General features: G+C 37.4%; 3 protein-coding genes across 3 annotated transcripts; 2 read left to right on the top strand and 1 right to left on the bottom strand.

The window, feature by feature from the left end:
* Positions 1-339: 339 nt before the first annotated feature.
* On the top strand, positions 340-2,137 carry LOC113116163 (putative nuclease HARBI1). The gene is made up of 4 exons (XM_026284115.1): positions 340-1,216; positions 1,301-1,416; positions 1,544-1,655; positions 1,745-2,137. The coding sequence occupies exons 1-4, from the start codon at positions 784-786 to the stop codon at positions 2,116-2,118; spliced, it is 1,035 nt and encodes a 344-aa protein (XP_026139900.1). The 5' UTR covers positions 340-783; the 3' UTR covers positions 2,119-2,137.
* A 71-nt stretch (positions 2,138-2,208) lies between these two features.
* Positions 2,209-3,863, bottom strand: LOC113116215 (uncharacterized). Its single transcript, XM_026284231.1, has 8 exons — positions 3,461-3,863; positions 3,280-3,350; positions 3,005-3,181; positions 2,803-2,843; positions 2,670-2,732; positions 2,537-2,587; positions 2,336-2,467; positions 2,209-2,242 (listed from the first exon to the last, which is right to left on the bottom strand). The coding sequence occupies exons 1-8, from the start codon at positions 3,628-3,630 to the stop codon at positions 2,228-2,230; spliced, it is 720 nt and encodes a 239-aa protein (XP_026140016.1). The 5' UTR covers positions 3,631-3,863; the 3' UTR covers positions 2,209-2,227.
* A 2,059-nt stretch (positions 3,864-5,922) lies between these two features.
* LOC113115964 (influenza virus NS1A-binding protein homolog B-like) lies at positions 5,923-17,520 on the top strand. Its single transcript, XM_026283726.1, has 15 exons — positions 5,923-6,069; positions 7,761-7,944; positions 9,078-9,198; positions 9,821-9,993; positions 10,763-10,838; positions 10,920-11,093; positions 11,251-11,376; positions 12,147-12,254; positions 12,533-12,650; positions 14,210-14,434; positions 14,859-14,980; positions 15,062-15,188; positions 15,327-15,458; positions 15,556-15,729; positions 16,506-17,520. Exons 3-15 carry the CDS (start codon positions 9,088-9,090, stop codon positions 16,760-16,762), a joined length of 1,923 nt encoding a protein of 640 aa, XP_026139511.1. The 5' UTR covers positions 5,923-6,069; positions 7,761-7,944; positions 9,078-9,087; the 3' UTR covers positions 16,763-17,520.
* The last annotated feature ends 513 nt before the right edge of the window (positions 17,521-18,033 follow it).

Here is an 18,033-nt window from a genome sequence, read left to right as displayed (position 1 = left end):
ACTAAGTCATCCACATGTTGGATGGCCTGAGGTTGAGTACATTTTTAGCTAAAATGTGCACTATGGCGTTATTACGCTCAGGGCTTTTCATATCAGTCACATGGGTGCGCTGTTTCCTTTGCTATTGTGTGCACTGTAGTAGATGTAAAATTCTCATTTCATCTCATCTAAATGTGCAAATGTGGATCAAAAGAAGTTGCACCATATGACAAGTTCAAATACCAGTGATAATGTATGAGAAGTGGATATCGTTTTAGTATTGATAAAAAAAAGGTTGTTTAGATATGATAGGTTTGTGATTTCACAGGAATGAAGCACTCTGTTCATATTCCAGGGGGCTGTTCCATAAACCAAGATTAGAGTATAAGCCAGGCTTATTTCGGTTAGTCAGGCTTATTTTTGGTAGATTCGGTTTCATAAATCAAACTTAAAAAAGTTCAAACTCAGTTCCCCCGGCAACTTATGCTGGCAAATTAACCTGGTCCGGGGCAGGCTAACTGTCAGGCTAAGTCTGAGTTCAGACTTAACGAGCATACCATTTATACTCACCTGCTGGTATTTCGATGTCATTTTATTTTACTTAACCACTATTAGTATTTTTTTTAAAATATAAATAAATAAATAAGGAAATGTACTTTACTAATAAATGTAAGAAATTATAAGGTATAAATACACTAAGAAATGTTCAAAACTTGTGTGTTTAATTGGTGAGTTTGGTTAATGAGTTTGGTAATTAATTAAAAGTATATAAATAGGGAGCTGAACTCGTCTCCAAACTTAATCATGGCATGTCCTTTCATAGATGAGGTGGTGGATGAGGGAGCTATAGTCTTGCGGAGGGCATTTCAAAGAGAGAGAACTTTCAGAGACAAGTCAGACCCATTGGCTTTTAATGACAGCTACCTGTATGAGCGATATAGGTTCTCAAGAGATGGGATTGCATATATTTGTAGATTACTAAGCCCATACATTGCAAATAATACACGCCGCAACAGAGCGCTCACAGTCCCACAGACGGTGTGCATTGCACTTCGCTTTTTTGCCAGTGGAACATTTTTGTACACAGTTGGAGATGCAGAGAATATCAGCAAAGCATCAGTTTGCCGCTCTGTACGAACTGTGTACCTTTCTTTAAAAAGACTACTCAATGTGTTCATCACATTCCCTGGCCACAAAGCTATTCGTACCATTAAACATGCCTTTTATGGAATAGCTGGTAAGTTCAAATAACTATAAAACATGGAAATATTTCTTGACTGTTGATTTTACATGGGACATTTAAAACAAATAATTTTCCCAGGTTTCCCAAATGTTATCGGTGCATTGGACTGCACCCATGTGCGTATTAAGTGTCCGTCTGGTCCACATGAAGCGGACTTTGTGAATAGGAAATCAGTACACAGCATCAATGTACAGGTACGTTCCCACTGAGATGATATTGAAGGCTATGCTCTAGCACTGAGTGTTCTGTACTAAGCTGGGCACCAGGGTTTAGTTCATTGCAATTAAAATGTAGTGACCTACAGGTTTAAATTTATTTTAGATGATTAGTGATGCAGATTGCATCATCACAAATGTAGAGGCCAAATGGCCAGGCTCTGTGCATGACTCCAGAATCTTTAGAGCCTCATCTCTCTACCAGCAACTAGCAAGAGGTATGCTAGTAATCACTTAAATCGCAAAAAGTCTTATAAAAAAGAAAAAAAAAAAATTATATATCTATATATTCATTCTGTCTATGCAGGAGAATTCTCAGGAGTTTTGCTGGGAGACCAGGGATACCCATGCCTGCCTTACCTCTTGACTCCCTATCAGGAGCCCCAGACAGAGGCACAGCACCACTACAACATTGCCCATGCACGCACAAGAGGTCGTATAGAGATGGCATTTGGGCTGATAAAGTCAAGGTTTCAGTGCCTGAAGCACCTCAGAGTGACTCCACCTAGGGCATGTGACATTGTAGTTTCTTGTGTAGTGCTCCATGACATTGCTTGTCTGAGGAGAGAGAGGCAACCAAGGATTGCTGAAGAGGAAGACTGGGGCAATGAGGCAGTATTGGAAGAAAATGAAACCGGCAGACTTATACGAGACACATATGCAAATAATTATTTTGCTTAATATGATCTAAACCATGTGTAGCCTCTAAAATGTTCCACTGGCCCCTCAACTTTCTCCTTAGTTGAACAAACACACAGAAGTCAAAGTATATAATGTGATTTGTCTTTATTCAGAGTGAATCTGCCTGTTAGGGGTGAAAACGCACAAATAAATGTTGTGGAAAGTGATCAAAAAGGTCATTTTTTTTTCCTTTTCTAAAAATGGTAGTTCTACTTGCATTTTTCTGTAGCTGTTGAATTTCCAGCTCCAACTTCCTCATCTTCAGTTTTTTATACTGGATGTCGATATCAATCACTTCCATTTGTTTAAGGAGGTAGCGTTTATACACTCCTTTTATGTTTTCTGGGTTCTGTAGCAACATAGATTTAAGTTATTTCATTGAATACTCGTCACATTGTTTTCATTTCTTAATACTCACTATGCCACATGTTGTCCCAGACTGAGAGGGCTCTAGAACAGTGTCAGCATCCTGAAAACACATTATGATCATTTTATCACACAAGTACACTTTTTTTATATTCAATAAAGTATCACATGGAACCTGTGACTACCTCAGGCCTCCTTGAACATACAGACACAGTCTCCTCATCCTCCTCAACTCCCATCACTTCTCCCTGTGACCACTGATTAAACTCAGTTAAAATCATTAGCATACATGTCTTATTTAAAAGGTCTCATACTCACAGGCAACATGATGTCTGGTGGATCCTTACAGCATACAGAATCTTGATAGAAAAAAAAATATTTTTTTTACCAAAATGCACCATTACAGTAGCACAAGTACTTCTACGTGACATTACTGCTGTGATGTACTTAGGTTTACAATGCCTAAGGAAGGAGGAAATCAGTTAGTCAGGAATGAATAATGCTAATAAAACACACACACCTTTTATATACTCACTCCTTATACTACGTGATATCATTTTAGATGATGTCCCCCCCTCTATTCCCTCAAGGACGGGCCTCCCTTTATTAATTTCCAAAGCCAGCTCCTCTGCAGGAGTGAAGCTGGCTGGTGGTGGCCCTCCCCCAGTGCCAGCAACCTCAGTCTTCTTTTTGGTCGCTGCAATTAAAAAAAAATACATAAAAAAAAAAACCCTGAATACTTGTAACTTCAAGCTGGCATTGATTACATATATACATCCCATTAGATTTACTTACCATTCTGAACTATATTTTTATATTTTATTTTCACCTGCTGCCAGGTTCTTTTTCCTTCACTTAAGTTGCTGCTGCGTGAAAGCAATTAACGTTACTGTTATTCACACACAAACTTTGCAATGTATTGTGACACACATTCAATGTTGATAAATTATTTTAAATAGCTTACACCGCTACTTACGCATTGAGACGATCAGCAATTTCCTGCCAACCTTTCTCTCTTGCTTTATTTATTGCCGCTGTATTGCCTTTTTTGGTGATGACATCTTTAAATTCTTCATATGTTTCCAATAGCAAACGCTGTTCCGTTGCCGTGAACATCGCTGCTCTATCTTTTCCTTTTGTTGCCATGGTAGCCCACAGTAAATCGATTGACCCATGCTCGACTTTTCAGGACTTTTAAACAATGGCGTGCACGCGCAATTATCTAGACTATTTAAACCTGACTCAAATTAGTAAAATCACATGATCCTCAACTTACTGTTATGGAACCAATTTAAGCGCGGATGTTTAGCTCGGCTCATTCAAGTCAGGTTTTGGACTTTAATCCCCGCTTTTCTAAGCTGCTTTTATGGAACAGCCCCCAGGTCATTGATCCAGAGCAATAAAGACCTAACAGAAATCAACAGCACAGTGTACACTGTTTATTTTGATTTCTTAGAAACCAGTACATCCAAAGTATTATAGAGCGACGAGGTCATAAATGTATAATACTGAGAAGTATGAATTTAATTGTGGGTAAGTCGTGGCGTAGTGGTTAGAGAGTTTGACTCCCAACCCTAGGGTTGTGGGTTTGAATCTCGGGTTGGCAAAACCATGACTGAGGTGTCCTTGAGCAAGGCACTGAACCCCCCAACTGCTCCCCGGGTGCTGCAGCATAAATGACTGCCCACTGCTCCAGGTGTGTGTTCACAGTGTGTAGGTGTGTGCACTTTGGTTGACTTTAGTATGGGTCACCATACTTGGCTGAGTGTCATGTCACTTCAATTAAAAAGTCTGATCTGCCCTAAAAAAACATTTAATATATGTATATACATAAGTATATTTAATCGCAGTTATTTATTGATTTCAGGTATGACTAATGATAGGTACAGACAAGAATCACCTGGAAATTTCACTTCTTCATAATGAAATGACAAGTTTTTGCACAAAAAGCTGATTTAAATGTCAGCATACCTCAGTGACAATGGTCTGACAAGTACATGGAATTGAAACAAAAACTAAAAAATGACACAAAATTACTATAAATTTAACTTAAATGTACAAATATAAACAATAAATATTATTAAGAACTACAATAGTAGAATCTTTAAAATAAAATCTGTTTATGTTTAATATAAAAGTGAGCACTTGCTTCACAAAAAATAAATAAATAACATGGAAATTGCTGGTGTGTTTTCATAAATATTTGATTATCATAAACCTCTGTATAGATGTATAACTCAATTTAATAAGATCAATGAAACAACAGAATAAAACTTAGATAAGACTCATTCCTGAGTCTAGAGAAGTCTTAATTATATAAGTGTGGCTTATAAGTGTATAGTGTGTGTGACAGTCTACATCTCCACACAAATCAAACAAACGGCTTCCATAACCAAAGCACTTCTTACTGGCTCCATGCTTAAAAAATAAAGGAAACCGTACAGGTGACTTACCGTTGTTGCAAAGTAAACCTAAATAGAGATTATGGCACCCTCTTAAAATATAAAAACAAAGAACTGTAAAATATGAGAACAGTTTTGTGTACTATATACACACCTGTTTGTGTAAAAATTATAAACTATAATGAAACATTTGGAAATAATATTAGCCTACAATATATTTTATAAAATAAAAAGTAAAGAAATGTTTGTTTACTTGACAAATGTTTATAATCTTCCTCTCTTCTCACACTTTGGTACTCTTATACAAACCTAACAATAACTTAAACTGCAAATAAAAGCATTCATTAGATTAATGTATACCTGCTGGCTGTATCATCAGCAATGTTAGCTTTCAGAGGCCTGACTGATGAAAATGACGTAGTTATGTTGTCAAACTGTGTGTGTGCCTTATGTAAGCCATTCTCAACTGAACAAGTTTGCATAGAGGGATCCTTTGAGAGAGGGCAGGAGGAGGCATGTCTGTCTACGTATTCATGTTTCTTTTTCTAAGTGGCTGGAAACCATGGAGACACAGGCGTGGAGGTAGTTACATAATATAGATTTTCAAAAGAGGAAATAGAACAAATTGCTAAATCATAACTCATTTTTTTCAATGTCTGCAATATCTTTGAATCTTTGTATCTAGGCCTATTTATTTACAAACACTATAGAACTCCAAAGCATTCACTCCAGCTCCAAAGTATAACACCTAAAATATTTATATAGACACAGTGTCAGCTCAGGTCAGTTCTGCATTAATGAATTGCACTGGGTTCTGGTTGTTGAGGGCAAGAACTGTGCAATCTTGATTAAACTTAATAATGGCGGGTGTCATACAGCCAATCACACTCACTGTATGTTCACAAAAGCAACGCGCTTATTTTATATAGGCTAACTCCAGGTACAACATAATACATCTTTTAGAAACGGTTATTGAACTTGTACAGTGTCATCTTATAAGCACGTGAGGCCGCGCACCATTTGTCCCTCCCATCATGCTGTCGTCATCAGTGACGCAGCACAGTTAAGCGCGCGGACTTCGGTGTCGTCTGTACAGTTGTTTAACGGCGGTTCTTTGGATTCATAAATACTGATTTTCTAAGCAGAAATTATGTTCTTCGTCCTAAACAGACAAAGGAAATCGGTAAGACATTTAACTTAAGTTGTGTTTGAAAAGGAAAGTGGGTTTAAAGTTAGCCGAGCTTGTGAAGTGTTCCTGTTTGTGTTGTTTGAGGAGAAGCCATGCTTTGTTGTCTGTTCGCTGTTTTATCTAAGTTAAACGTTTGTCTTACAGCTTGAGGTTAACGTTAGAGCAATATAATATTCAGTTTTATATCCAGACGACATATGGTTGTTTTGGCGAATGGCTTAAGAATCAGCTTCTAACGTTAACTGCATCTCTGAAACGGATCGCTTCCACAGATTAATAACACTTTAACCGCCCAGACCGTTTAAAACCATTAAATCTTCAATTATTGTTGAAGATGTAATTTGGTTCAAGATTAAGGATGAAAATGAAAGAAGGCAGATGTTACTGACTTAAAAAATTGTGGAACTGAAGGATTTTTTTTATTTTATGTTTAATATTTGCAGAACGACAGCCAGTCACCATTTAACTTAGCCTGTTAATTATTTGGAAAGTGAATATGTAACGTTGCGTAGGCCGTCCTTCTGCCTAAAATCTCATCTTCTTTCAGTTCCACATTGGCTTTATGGAAATTTTGGGTGAACAAATGACGCAGTGTTCGTTTCGTTTGAGCTAACGTTAACCATTTAACAATACCGCTGGCTCTTTGCACGTACTCCTAATTAATTAATTAATCACATAAATATGTAATACCTCAGTAATTACACGGTATATTTTTCACATGACCCGCTGGCCTACGACAGACCCAGTAACGCGATGTTTATAATGCAGACGTTTATATCTGTTATCAGTTTGGTTATGTTAGGTCACGCGTGTGTGTTTGTTTGTGTGTGTGTGTGTTTCAACGGGACTGGTTTGATCTAGACAGAACAGTTCCTCCTCGCGCTCCGGGTAACGTTAGCGTGTGCTGGCCATAGGGTGCTGGCTCGCGCCTTCAACAAACAATAAACCCGGAAACATAAAAACCACTGAGTGCATTAGGACTGTATTTTCTTTTTACATTAAATGTAACGTTACTAGCTAAGATTTAGAACATCAATTTGTGTTTTCTAAATAATGTTGCAATTATTTTTCCTTACAGTTAAACAAAGTTGTTAAAAGCAATAATATGAACTGGACCAAACATAATATAGATATGAACCAAAAAAAATACAAGTTGGTGGTTACAGTTTTGGTACAAAAAAAACCCCAATCAGGCTTCCCACAGCCTTGAAAAATATGTGTTGGGATTTTCCACGCCTGGAAAAGACAAGGGAATTTCTGTAATCAATACAACACTTTCTGGTCAAATACAGTTGTAAAATATTTGTAGAATATATAGAAATCTAAACTTACTGGTAAACCTAAACAAATTAAAATGTGTGTGAATGCTAACTATGGCAAAATTGAACATAATAGTTTTTTTTTTGTGCTGGTGGTGTTGATGTTTTTGAAGAAGTTGCATTTATTTGATCAAAAATACAGTAAAAACAGTAATATTGTGAAACTATTACAATTTAAAGCATATTTTCTATTTTTTGAATATGTTTTAAAATGGAATGTATCCATGTGAATTTTCAGCAGTCATCAGTGCAGTCTACAGTGTCACATGATCCATCAGAAATCATTGTAATATTCTGATTTGAAGCTCAAGAAACATTTCTTATTAGCTGTAGTTGAATTGATATGTTTCTCTTTCTCTTCTTCAGGTCATCATGTGTAATCAAGCTTGTAGTACTTGTATTCTTTAACCGGCTGAGTGACATTAGACACAATCTGTGACGGGAAGTTTGAGTTGCTGCAGCCACTGCTTCTTATCCAGAAACATCTGCGTGTCGTACCCTCTGTTGAAAGTGTCTTAGAGCAAGATTGTTCTTCTGTTATACCTGTTTGGTAAGTGTGTCTCCTTACCAGACCTGCATGGAATCTGTGACCACAGAATCTTACAGAAATCTGTGGGGATTTCTGCAGATTTTCAGAGAGCTTTTCACATCCCCCACTCCTCACATGTTCAAATTAAGCATTTAGCTAATTTCGCTTTAATACGTGTAGCATTTTCAGCTCAGTTTAACACATTTTATATAATATTTAAATCCATTTCACAGAGATCCTAACACAGTCATTGCATAACAAGTGGTATAAAACACTACAGATTCCATGTGGGTCTAATCAACATGTGCCTGGTTTGTGAATTAGGGCTGCACGATATTGGAAAAAGCTCACATTGCGGTATTTCGTTTCCTGCTATATATATTGCGATATTAAAATAAAATCACCCGATGACTCGAATAGCTCTATTTGAAAAAAAGAATCTAACAGTATCAGGTACAGAAATTGAATAATACAATGTGAAATAACACTGGATAGTCTTCACTGTATTAACTAAACCTGTGTTAAAGCTACAAAAGTGATATTTTTTCTCTTTTTTGTTGTTTGATTAGCATTCATGAGACAGAGCATAACAGGAACAGTAAACTGCTGTGAACCAATATACTGTTACACATCCTATTTTTCTCAGTTGTTTACCTTCACCTAAGCCATAAGCAACTGTGTTTAAATGTGAAAATTTTCCACATAAGTGTCATGTCAGGCACAAATAGAAAAGTGAACGGAATTCGTTGTTCATGTGCATCTGCATCGCTCTGTGTGTGAGCACAGAAAACTGTGCTTGTGCATAACTGAGCTCTATTTTGTGACTTCTTGTGCTCGAATGGTTTAAAATCACTTGAATGTTTAAACTGACAGGACCAAAAAGACATACAATTACAAATGATGAACCTTCATTGTATGATGGTTAAATTTGGTACTTAATCCACGAATTGCCTGCGTTTCAATCCCTGGTACCTGGTCGATCTGGATTCAAGATCACAATACTAAACTTCTCACATCCTGTGATGTGAATATTGCGGATGCACACGTCTCGATATGGATGGTGAAATTATATATCGTGCAGTTCTATTGTGAATAAAAAGCAGTCGTTTTACTGATATTGGATTTTGCTATGTTTGCCTCCTTGACTTTGATAGATCCATCAAAATGACTCCCAACGGATATTTAATATTTGAAGACGAGAGCTTCCTTGATTCTACTGTGGTCAAGATGAATGCTTTGCGTAAAAGCGGCCAGTTTTGTGATGTCAGACTACAGGTAAGACCCCCACACCCCACACACACTCCTTTGTTTCAGGAAAAATAAACATGGCCATATTTTTACAAATGTGCTGTACACTAATGGTCAAAAGTAGTCATTGTTTTTTTTGTGTTTTTTTTCTTATGCTCACTTAGTTTGTATTTCTTTGATCAAAATACAGTGAAAACAGTAATATTTTGAAATTAATTGTTTTATTACCATTTTCTTTTTTAATATATTTTAAAATGTTATTTATTTCTGTGCAATTACTCCAGTTTTAAGAAACATGTTCTATTATCATCAGTGTGGAAAACAGTTGTGCTGTTTAAAGAAATAGATCACTTCAAATTTAAATTTCCTGATAATTTAATCACCTCCATGTCTTCCAAAATGTTTGTCTTTCTTTCCTCAGTCGAAAAAAATGAATGTTTTTCATGGGCTTTTATATTTTTCTGGAAAACGTACCACAGAAAAATTAATAGAAAGTTTAAAAGAACAGCATTTATTTGAATTAGAATTATTTGTAACATAAATATGTTTACTGGCTCTTTTGATCAATTGAATGCATCCTTGCTGAATAAAGTATTACATTCTTATACTTTTGAATATGCTTAAATACTTTATAATGGTTTTTCTCCAGGTCTGTGGACATGAGCTGATGGCCCATAAGGCTGTGCTGGCCTGCTGTAGTCCTTATCTATTTGAGATTTTCAACACTGACTCTGAGCCACCTGGTGGGGTTTCACTGGTAAAATTCGATGACCTCAACCCTGATGCTGTGGAGATCTTGCTTAACTATGCCTACACAGCCCAGTACGTATATTTATCTTTATTCCTAACTTCTTTTTTACATATGGACCCTTTGCAAACACGTGACGATGCCATGACGGATGGCAGAATCACTGGAAGCACAAGCTAAATAGTAGTAGACACGCGGGTAGTTTCAGTCCATTTAAAATAAATAACACTAAACTTGTTCTTTGTAACGTTAGCTGGCTGGGTTACAGGTACGCAATGCTACCCTCACGGCGGGGGAGGTACCTCATAATGGCAAAAGTAAGACACCAATCTAGGGTTCATTTTGTATTAACATCTATTCTTTACTTAAGTAAAGATTTATATAACACGTAGCCTATGTTTTTAGAGGACATGGTCATCGTGACTACCCAATTACCATTGTTCACTGGGTGTGCCAATGCAACTTTCTAATTCAGTGGATCTATAACTCTTTATACCAAGTAACGTTACCTCCTCAGAAAATATTTGGCTATCCAAGTACAACCATAATGACCAATATTAAAATACTGTTGCGTAGTAAGCCTAACTATTCAGCTACTGCTCTGCACAGTTAAAAAAACGAGGCAGTTTTATTCCATTTTATTACATCAACGAACACGAACTTGTACTTGTTTGGCTTGCCGTCTGTCCTACAGCATAGCTCTTCTGCCGTCCGTCATGGCGTTCAGAATTCGCGCGAGTAGAGTGTGACGTCACGTGCAAAGGGTCTATATTCTCAACATTACCCATTGATTATTACAAGGACACACAGGTTTCATATATTCTCATAATCTCCTGTTAACAGACTGAAGGCAGATAAAGATCTGGTTAGAGATGTGTATTCGGCAGCAAAGAGGCTCAAATTGGAGAGGGTCAAACAAGTATGTACATGCATTTACATGGAGGTTCTCTCATGTATACACTACTGTACAGTGACCTGATCTCCTGAATCCTGTTTGCAGATCTGTGGAGACTACCTACTATCAAAAATGGACTCCCAGAGTGCCATTTCATACCGCAACTTTGCTAGTTGCATGGCTGATGGGCGGCTACTGGGAAAGATTGATGCCTTTATACAGGACCATCTTCAGGAGATCTCAGAACAGGATGACTTCCTTAAACTTCCTAGACTGAAAGTATGTAAATATATATATATACATATATATATATATATATATATATATATATTCTATAAAAATACATAAAATATAAACGTTTGTGTGAGTTAAATACATTTTATATGTTATTTCCATTTAATCTGTAATGATACCATATGTAATTGTGTCTGTATAGCTGGAGGTTATGCTAGAGGACAACCTGAACTTGCCAGGTAATGGCAAACTGTACTCAAAAGTGATAAGCTGGGTGCAGCACAGCCTTTGGAAGAATGGAGATCCTCTGGAGAAACTGATGGAAGAGGTCAGTATTATGGCTTTTTCTGAACCCATTCCTTTCACTTTGCTCATGTCTCCTACACTGTTCAGTGGTTGACCCAGAGTTCCCCCCTTCCCCTGCCCCCAGAGTTTTTCCCCTTAACCTTGTAAATTTTGCAGTACGTGTTCCTCAAAATACTGAAAAAAAACTGGTATTCCAGGTGAGCCAAAGGTTAGGTCCGTTTTCCCCACTTTTCTTTCTATCCTTGTACTGTATTTAACTGAATTGTCTTTGTAACTCAACATTTTTTTCTCACCAGCAGGGCATTTTGGGCTTTTGTTCATTTGATTCTAATAACTGCTCCTCCCTATTGATCTCCCCATCTCTCCTGTAGGTTTATTAATTCACATCAACAGCAGATTTGTCCAGCCCTGAAGAAGAATGCAAAATCCCAACCATCAATGATACTTAGTCAACATACCAAAAGCCGTGTGCTCCCATCTGTGCACACTCTTCCTGAGAGCCTTGCAACTTTTTTCCAATCCCACTGTGCTGCGATCATTTGTTTAGATAACTCTTTGACCCAAAGCGAAGTTACTTCCAATAGGAATGATCTCTTCCAGCAGTTTCCACAATCATAGTGACCGTAGAAATGTGAAAGGTCATGGCTCCCTCAAGGTCCAGGCAGCACACAGATTGTCTAGGACCTCCCTCATAGCAGCTGACTCCACTGCTTCAAGGAACAAGGCAGAACATTGCTTTGTTCTTGTTATGGAAACACCCACATGGGTCTTGTTGGTGTTTTGTTGTTGCAGGTGCAAACGCTGTACTACTCAGCAGATCACAAATTGCATGATGGGAGCCTGCTTGAGGGGCAGGCAGAGGTCTGCAGCTCTGAGGATGACCACATCCATTTTGTGCAGGTACATGACTGGTTTTCAGTCCTCCCTTTACAGTACACTGCATTCTCCGCTGTAGAATAGCATGGCTCCCATTTTAATAAGTTTCAAGTGGCTTGCTCTAAAAGGGAGTTCTGTGAACCACCACTTGTCTTAGCTGTCTGTGCACTGTGAAAGCCCCTTTAAATGGTGGCATTATCACAGGAGGTAATGGGTGTAGCCTTTGGAAGACTGTATGCATGCAGTAGAGGTAGCAGATTGAAGTTTGGGCAGGTTTAGAGCTGCCTGGTTTGGTTTTGCAGAAGAAGCCTCCTCGAGAGAGAGACGAGATGGGCTCAGGTGCCTCTGTCAGCCTCTCTCCCTCCAACAGCCAGTTCAACAACCACGAATGGAAGTATATTGCCTCAGAGAAGACCACCAGTAAGTCTATAGACCAGCTTTTATGTCTTTCTGAAACTTTTTTCTTTTCTTTTAAAGGGGTATGTTGTTTTATCTGAATATATTTTAATATGTAATTTATAATTACAATCAGTAATAATAATTCTTATTAGTGTTTACATTTATTATTATTATTTTATAATGTTTTCTTGAGGTTCACTTATAATGTTAGTGTGATTTTTTTTTTACCTTTTTATAGCATAATTTAGGAGTAATAGGCTATTTTCTATCAAGTTTTTGAGTCTCTGCAGAATGGTCTGTTTTTATAGGTGGGGCGTATTCAAGACTTGCAAGTAATGCCCATTGCTATGATTGGATAAAGATTTGTTTATTAAAATAACAGATGGACTGCTGTGAAGTACTCTGAAAATAACATGGGTCATTTGGATTAAAAACCTATAAATACTCAGTTTATATCAAACATTCTGGAACAGACAATGCAGTAGTGGTAAAAATCAGTCTACACACTTTGTAGAAGAGCACGCATTGCGAGCACAGTACGGTTTCCATGCTTGCTTGACTCGCGCCTGGTGCTGAAGTAAACGTGTCTGAAACGTCTTGCGTTCTCAGTAGTTCTGAGACTAAATAATTTAACTTCTTGTCAAGAGAAAAAAGTGAGAGAAGCAGCAGTTGTGAGTGGGGTGGCCAACTCGAGCCCAGCACCTTCTTAATTGCATTAAATATTTTTAACGCTTTAAACTGAAAAAGTTAATTGCCTGCGTTAACGTGCTAATTTTGACACCACTATTATATATATATATGTATATGTATATCAACACCGCGTCACTGGCGGTTGTTGGTCCATTACCACTGTGGTGGTTAACATGTCACGGCCCTACTTGGTTTCAATAAAATCTGTTTTTAAACTGAGGAGAAAGATTTGAGTCTCGAAACTTACAGGATGTTTTTATAGTTCATTGACCTGTTATATGACAAAAGATCAAGGGAAATTAGATTTCTCAGTTCATCACCCCTTTAAAACAATTGCGCTGATTTATTTTTCTTTGGAAACTGGTATTTTTTCTGGGTTCTTTGATTAATAAAATGGCATTTATTTAAACATATATTTTTTAATGGATTAGACGTCTTCCATATCAGCTTCACAGTTCAGCATATTAGCATATTAGAATGATTTATGACAGATCATGTGACACTTAAGACTGGAACAATGGCTGCTGAAAGTTCTGTTTTGCCATTACAGAAATAAATTACTGTTTAAAATGTTCAGATAAAAAGCAGTTCAACTGAATATACTGTATTTTTGATCAAACAAATGCAGCATTGGTTAGCTGAAGATGCTTTTTTCTTCTTCCAAAAACATCATTAAAAAAAATTACATTTTCCAGAATTTTTGACAATAGTGTATTCATTTTAAAACTCAATTAGTTTTTTTTTTTATTTTATATGTATGTACATATTTTTCCTTTCTTTTTTTTTTTCTTTTTTTGAGTCGCATAAAGCAATTATTAAGCATGTATTAGTGTATTTATTAAATTAATTGGATGTCAGGGTGCTAAGCCTTTTTGCCTGCTCATTTCTAGACAACACATACCTGTGTCTGGCTGTTCTGAGAGGTGTGCTGTGTGTGATCTCCCTGCACGGTCACACCAGTCCTCATACTTCCCCATCTGCAACGCCATGTGCGCTAAAGAGCCGGAGCTTTGATGGCCAACCAGAAGATCTGCAGGAGAAGCTGTTGAAGCCTATGCATTACGCTCGCTCAGGCCTGGGAACTGCTGAAATTGATGGCAAGCTCATTGCTGCAGGTATGCATGCATGTGTGTGAAAGTGGTCCTAAAAAATAAACTAAAGAGCTTAGTTGAGTTATAAGGCTAAAAATACAATAACTTATGATTAGCTTCCAATTAAAGTATATTTCTCCGCTTCTTTCAGTCTATTTTAAGTATTTATATATTTTACATATTTAAGTCTATTTTGCAGGGGGTTTTTTTACCCATTACCAGATCAGAACATGCATACATGCCATGTGGGCCTTGTAATATTGTTCATGCAAATTTTGCAAAACAAACATTCAGAGTGTTTATGTTGGTGGAGTTCGAGAAAAACAAATATAAAACGAAAGCACCGCATATGTATCATCACATAAGATGGGAAAGAGAATTGTCATGAATGGAAATCATAAATGAGGTTAGGTGTGCAGATCTGATGTGCATATTGTTATCTGTCCAGGTGGCTATAACAGAGAAGAGTGCTTGAGGACTGTGGAGTGTTATGACCCAAAGAAGGACTGCTGGACTTTCATTGCCCCCATGCGCACTCCACGAGCTCGCTTCCAGATGGCTGTCCTAATGGTAAAGAGAATACACAGTTTCCAATCCCGAAACAGCTGTGGTGCATCTGCCGTTAGACCTAAATGAATGTTTTTCTCTCAGGGTGAACTGTACGTGATGGGTGGCTCCAACGGTCACTCAGATGAGCTGAGCTGTGGAGAGATGTATAACCCTAAGGTTGATGAGTGGATTCAAGTCCCTGAGCTCCGCACTAACCGTTGCAATGCAGGTAGGCCTTACTTCCTGCTAAACAGTTTACTGAATATTTGTGATGGTTTTGAGTGAGCTTTTTCCATTCGGTCCTGAAGGCTGAAAATAAAAAAGGGCATTAAAGGGGTGAATAATCTCTCCTCCTGTTTCTTCTCAGGGGTGTGTTCTTTGCAAAACAAGCTTTTTGTGGTGGGTGGATCTGATCCTTGTGGCCAAAAGGGCTTGAAGAATTGTGAATCCTTTGACCCAGTGACAAAACTGTGGACCAGCTGCGCACCCCTCAACATCAGTATGTCTATTCAATTTTATGTTCTGAAATGACTTAGAGTTTTGCAAAACCCTAAATGTGTGATTCACCTTGTATATTGTCTCTCTTCTGTGTTTAGGGAGGCACCAGGCAGCAGTGTGCGAGCTAAATGGATTTGTGTACGTGATAGGTGGTGCAGAGTCCTGGAACTGCTTAAACTCAGTAGAGCGCTACAACCCAGCAAACAACACATGGACCCTGGTGGCCCACATGAATCTGGCCCGTCGTGGAGCTGGTGTAGCTGTGTATGAAGGTAAAATGAGACTCATGTTTAAATTAATAGTTCACCCCCCCCCCCCCCCCCCCAAAAATGCTGAAAATGTACTCAACCTTAGGCCATCCAAGATGAAGATGAGTTTAGAGAGAACTTTAATGTTACATTACTTGCTCACCAATGAAACCTCTGCATTGAATGGGTACAGTCAGATTGAAAGTCCAAACTGCTGATGAAAACATCACAGTAATACGCAAGTAATACACACGACTTATCAGATTCTAGTTTTAGCTCATCAATGTCTCGTCTTAGAAAAAATGTTAGTTAATGAATATTTTTTGTCTTCGTTGATGAAATGAACACGAGAGCAGTCCACCTGCCTTTGTTCTCTCGCATTAAATTTCTCCGACATATTTGTTTCGAACATTTTGGAGCATTTTCGCTTGTAAACAGTGTTTGATCTGTGCACATTTCTCTCCCGATTGAGGCGAGACAACAGCTTCTTTGGAAGAAGCAAGATTATGGATAGGAGACTCATAACTTATCCAAAAAATGGTTAAAAACATTTAAAAAAAAACACACAGCTTGTGTCACTGGAGTCTTGTGGGTCATGTAATAACAAAATGTTTTCCAAATCTGTTCCAATGAAGAAAATCATCTACATCTTGGACGGCCTGAGGATAAGTCAATTTTCAGCTAATTATATTCCGCCTGTGTATTCTGGCAGGGTTATAAAGTCTCACTGTTAGGAAAATTACTGAAGCTTGTCAGATTCAGGGCTTGGCTTCATTTAAGTAATTTCCGATTGCTTCCAGGGAAGCTGTTTGTGGTCGGAGGATTTGACGGCTCTCACGCTCTGCGTTGTGTGGAGGTCTATGACCCAGCCAAGAACGAGTGGAGGATGTTGGGAAGCATGACATCAGCACGGAGCAATGCAGGGCTGGCTGTGCTGAACGGTGTGCTCTGTGCAGTCGGGGGCTTTGATGGCAATGAGTTTCTCAACACCATGGAGGTGTATGACCCAGAGATCAATGAGTGGAACCCGTTTATAGAGGCATTAAGCAAGATCTGAAGGGTGTCGGGATCTCTCCTGTCCTCAAACTGACACACATTGTAATGTGACTGTGTTTTAATGATGTGCTGAGGAGAGAGACTCTGATAGATGCTTATATTGGGTTGCCCAAAGCAACATAAAGCTTTTGCATATTGCATAATAACTACCGGTATGTAAATATTTTTTTCTTTCTTTCTTTCTCCTTTTTTATCTTTTGTTTTGCTATCAAAGCCATTACCTGGAGTGATATTTTAAGATAGTATGGCTAATGTCATAAAAACAGATTTATTGGATTGTTATAATGTGACCTGTGTCGAAGGTGCATGACACAGTGCTTAGTTCATCATGAATTATTTGACATTGATTTAGTGTCTTGCTTATTGAAGATGAGATCTATTTATGTATAGCTGGAAAGTCTTTGACCACAGAATACTGGGCTCATCTTAAATGGAGCCAAAATGCTTCAGTGGGATTGTATCTTATCTTTTTATAGCATTTTATAAAACTTATGTAAGTGTCTAACATGTACACCTGACAAGTGTACATTCCAGTTATGAATGAATTTGTTCCGCAGGCTTGTTTTTACCCAGATTCTTATCTTGTATGCTAAAAAGGCCAATGATGATAATGCCACTTTTAACACCAATTAATGTTTCATCTTATTAATTTTTGTATTTAAAACTGTTAGACCTGATTTCTTAATGATTAATGATTATTTTTGTTTTGTTTTTTGGTACAAAAAAGGTACAAAGATTCATAAATCTTTTCAACTTTGAGTGAATTGAGTGTCAACTTTCTTTCTAACATGTCACTGGCTAGATTTAGCTTATCTTTTAATTGTTCTGTAGAGTAAATTACTAGTTTGATATTTTGTCTATCCATCAAGGTTCTTAAACACATTTACTTTTACCTTTTAAATCCATTAATTCCAAAGATTCGTATACTTGAGCAAATTACCATTTATTTCAGATCGGATACCTGTGCAGTTTAAAAATATATATTATTATCTGTAGAATTTCTATACTTATGCTTGTTGACCTGATCGTCACTCTTTTGTGTTAAACACAACCTACTAAATATAAATATACTTCATTTTAAAGAAAGATAACATGAAAAAATACATAAAAATCTACTGACAAAAATACTGTTATAAGCTAGGCTAGTGGATAATTAAGCAATTAAGAAATATCATGAATGCACAATTTAATAATATAAATACAAAAAATTGGTGAAATAAAGTTATTTAGTGGGGAACAAACGAGATTGAATAAGTGTAGGACTAAATCTGG

This window comes from Carassius auratus, chromosome 2 (assembly GCF_003368295.1).
Source record: "Carassius auratus strain Wakin chromosome 2, ASM336829v1, whole genome shotgun sequence".
Classification (NCBI taxonomy): Eukaryota; Metazoa; Chordata; class Actinopteri; order Cypriniformes; family Cyprinidae; genus Carassius; species Carassius auratus.
The sequence above is the reverse complement of the archived record's forward strand: the minus strand, read 5'-3'. Positions and strand labels throughout refer to the sequence as shown.

Coding starts and splice junctions, on each gene's coding strand:
- LOC113116163 (XM_026284115.1), top strand. CDS start 784: ATGGCATGTCCTTTCATAGATGAGGTGGTGGATGAGGGAGCTATAGTC. Junction 1,417..1,543: donor TACACAGCATCAATGTACAG/GTACGTTCCCAC, acceptor AATTTATTTTAG/ATGATTAGTGATGCAGATTG. Junction 1,656..1,744: donor CTACCAGCAACTAGCAAGAG/GTATGCTAGTAA, acceptor CTGTCTATGCAG/GAGAATTCTCAGGAGTTTTG.
- LOC113116215 (XM_026284231.1), bottom strand. CDS start 3,630: ATGGCAACAAAAGGAAAAGATAGAGCAGCGATGTTCACGGCAACGGAA. Junction 3,182..3,279: donor TAAAAATATAGTTCAGAATG/GTAAGTAAATCT, acceptor TTTTAATTGCAG/CGACCAAAAAGAAGACTGAG. Junction 2,468..2,536: donor CTGGGACAACATGTGGCATA/GTGAGTATTAAG, acceptor ATGTTGCTACAG/AACCCAGAAAACATAAAAGG.
- LOC113115964 (XM_026283726.1), top strand. CDS start 9,088: ATGACTCCCAACGGATATTTAATATTTGAAGACGAGAGCTTCCTTGAT. Junction 9,199..9,820: donor TTTGTGATGTCAGACTACAG/GTAAGACCCCCA, acceptor GTTTTTCTCCAG/GTCTGTGGACATGAGCTGAT. Junction 12,255..12,532: donor ACCACATCCATTTTGTGCAG/GTACATGACTGG, acceptor TTGGTTTTGCAG/AAGAAGCCTCCTCGAGAGAG.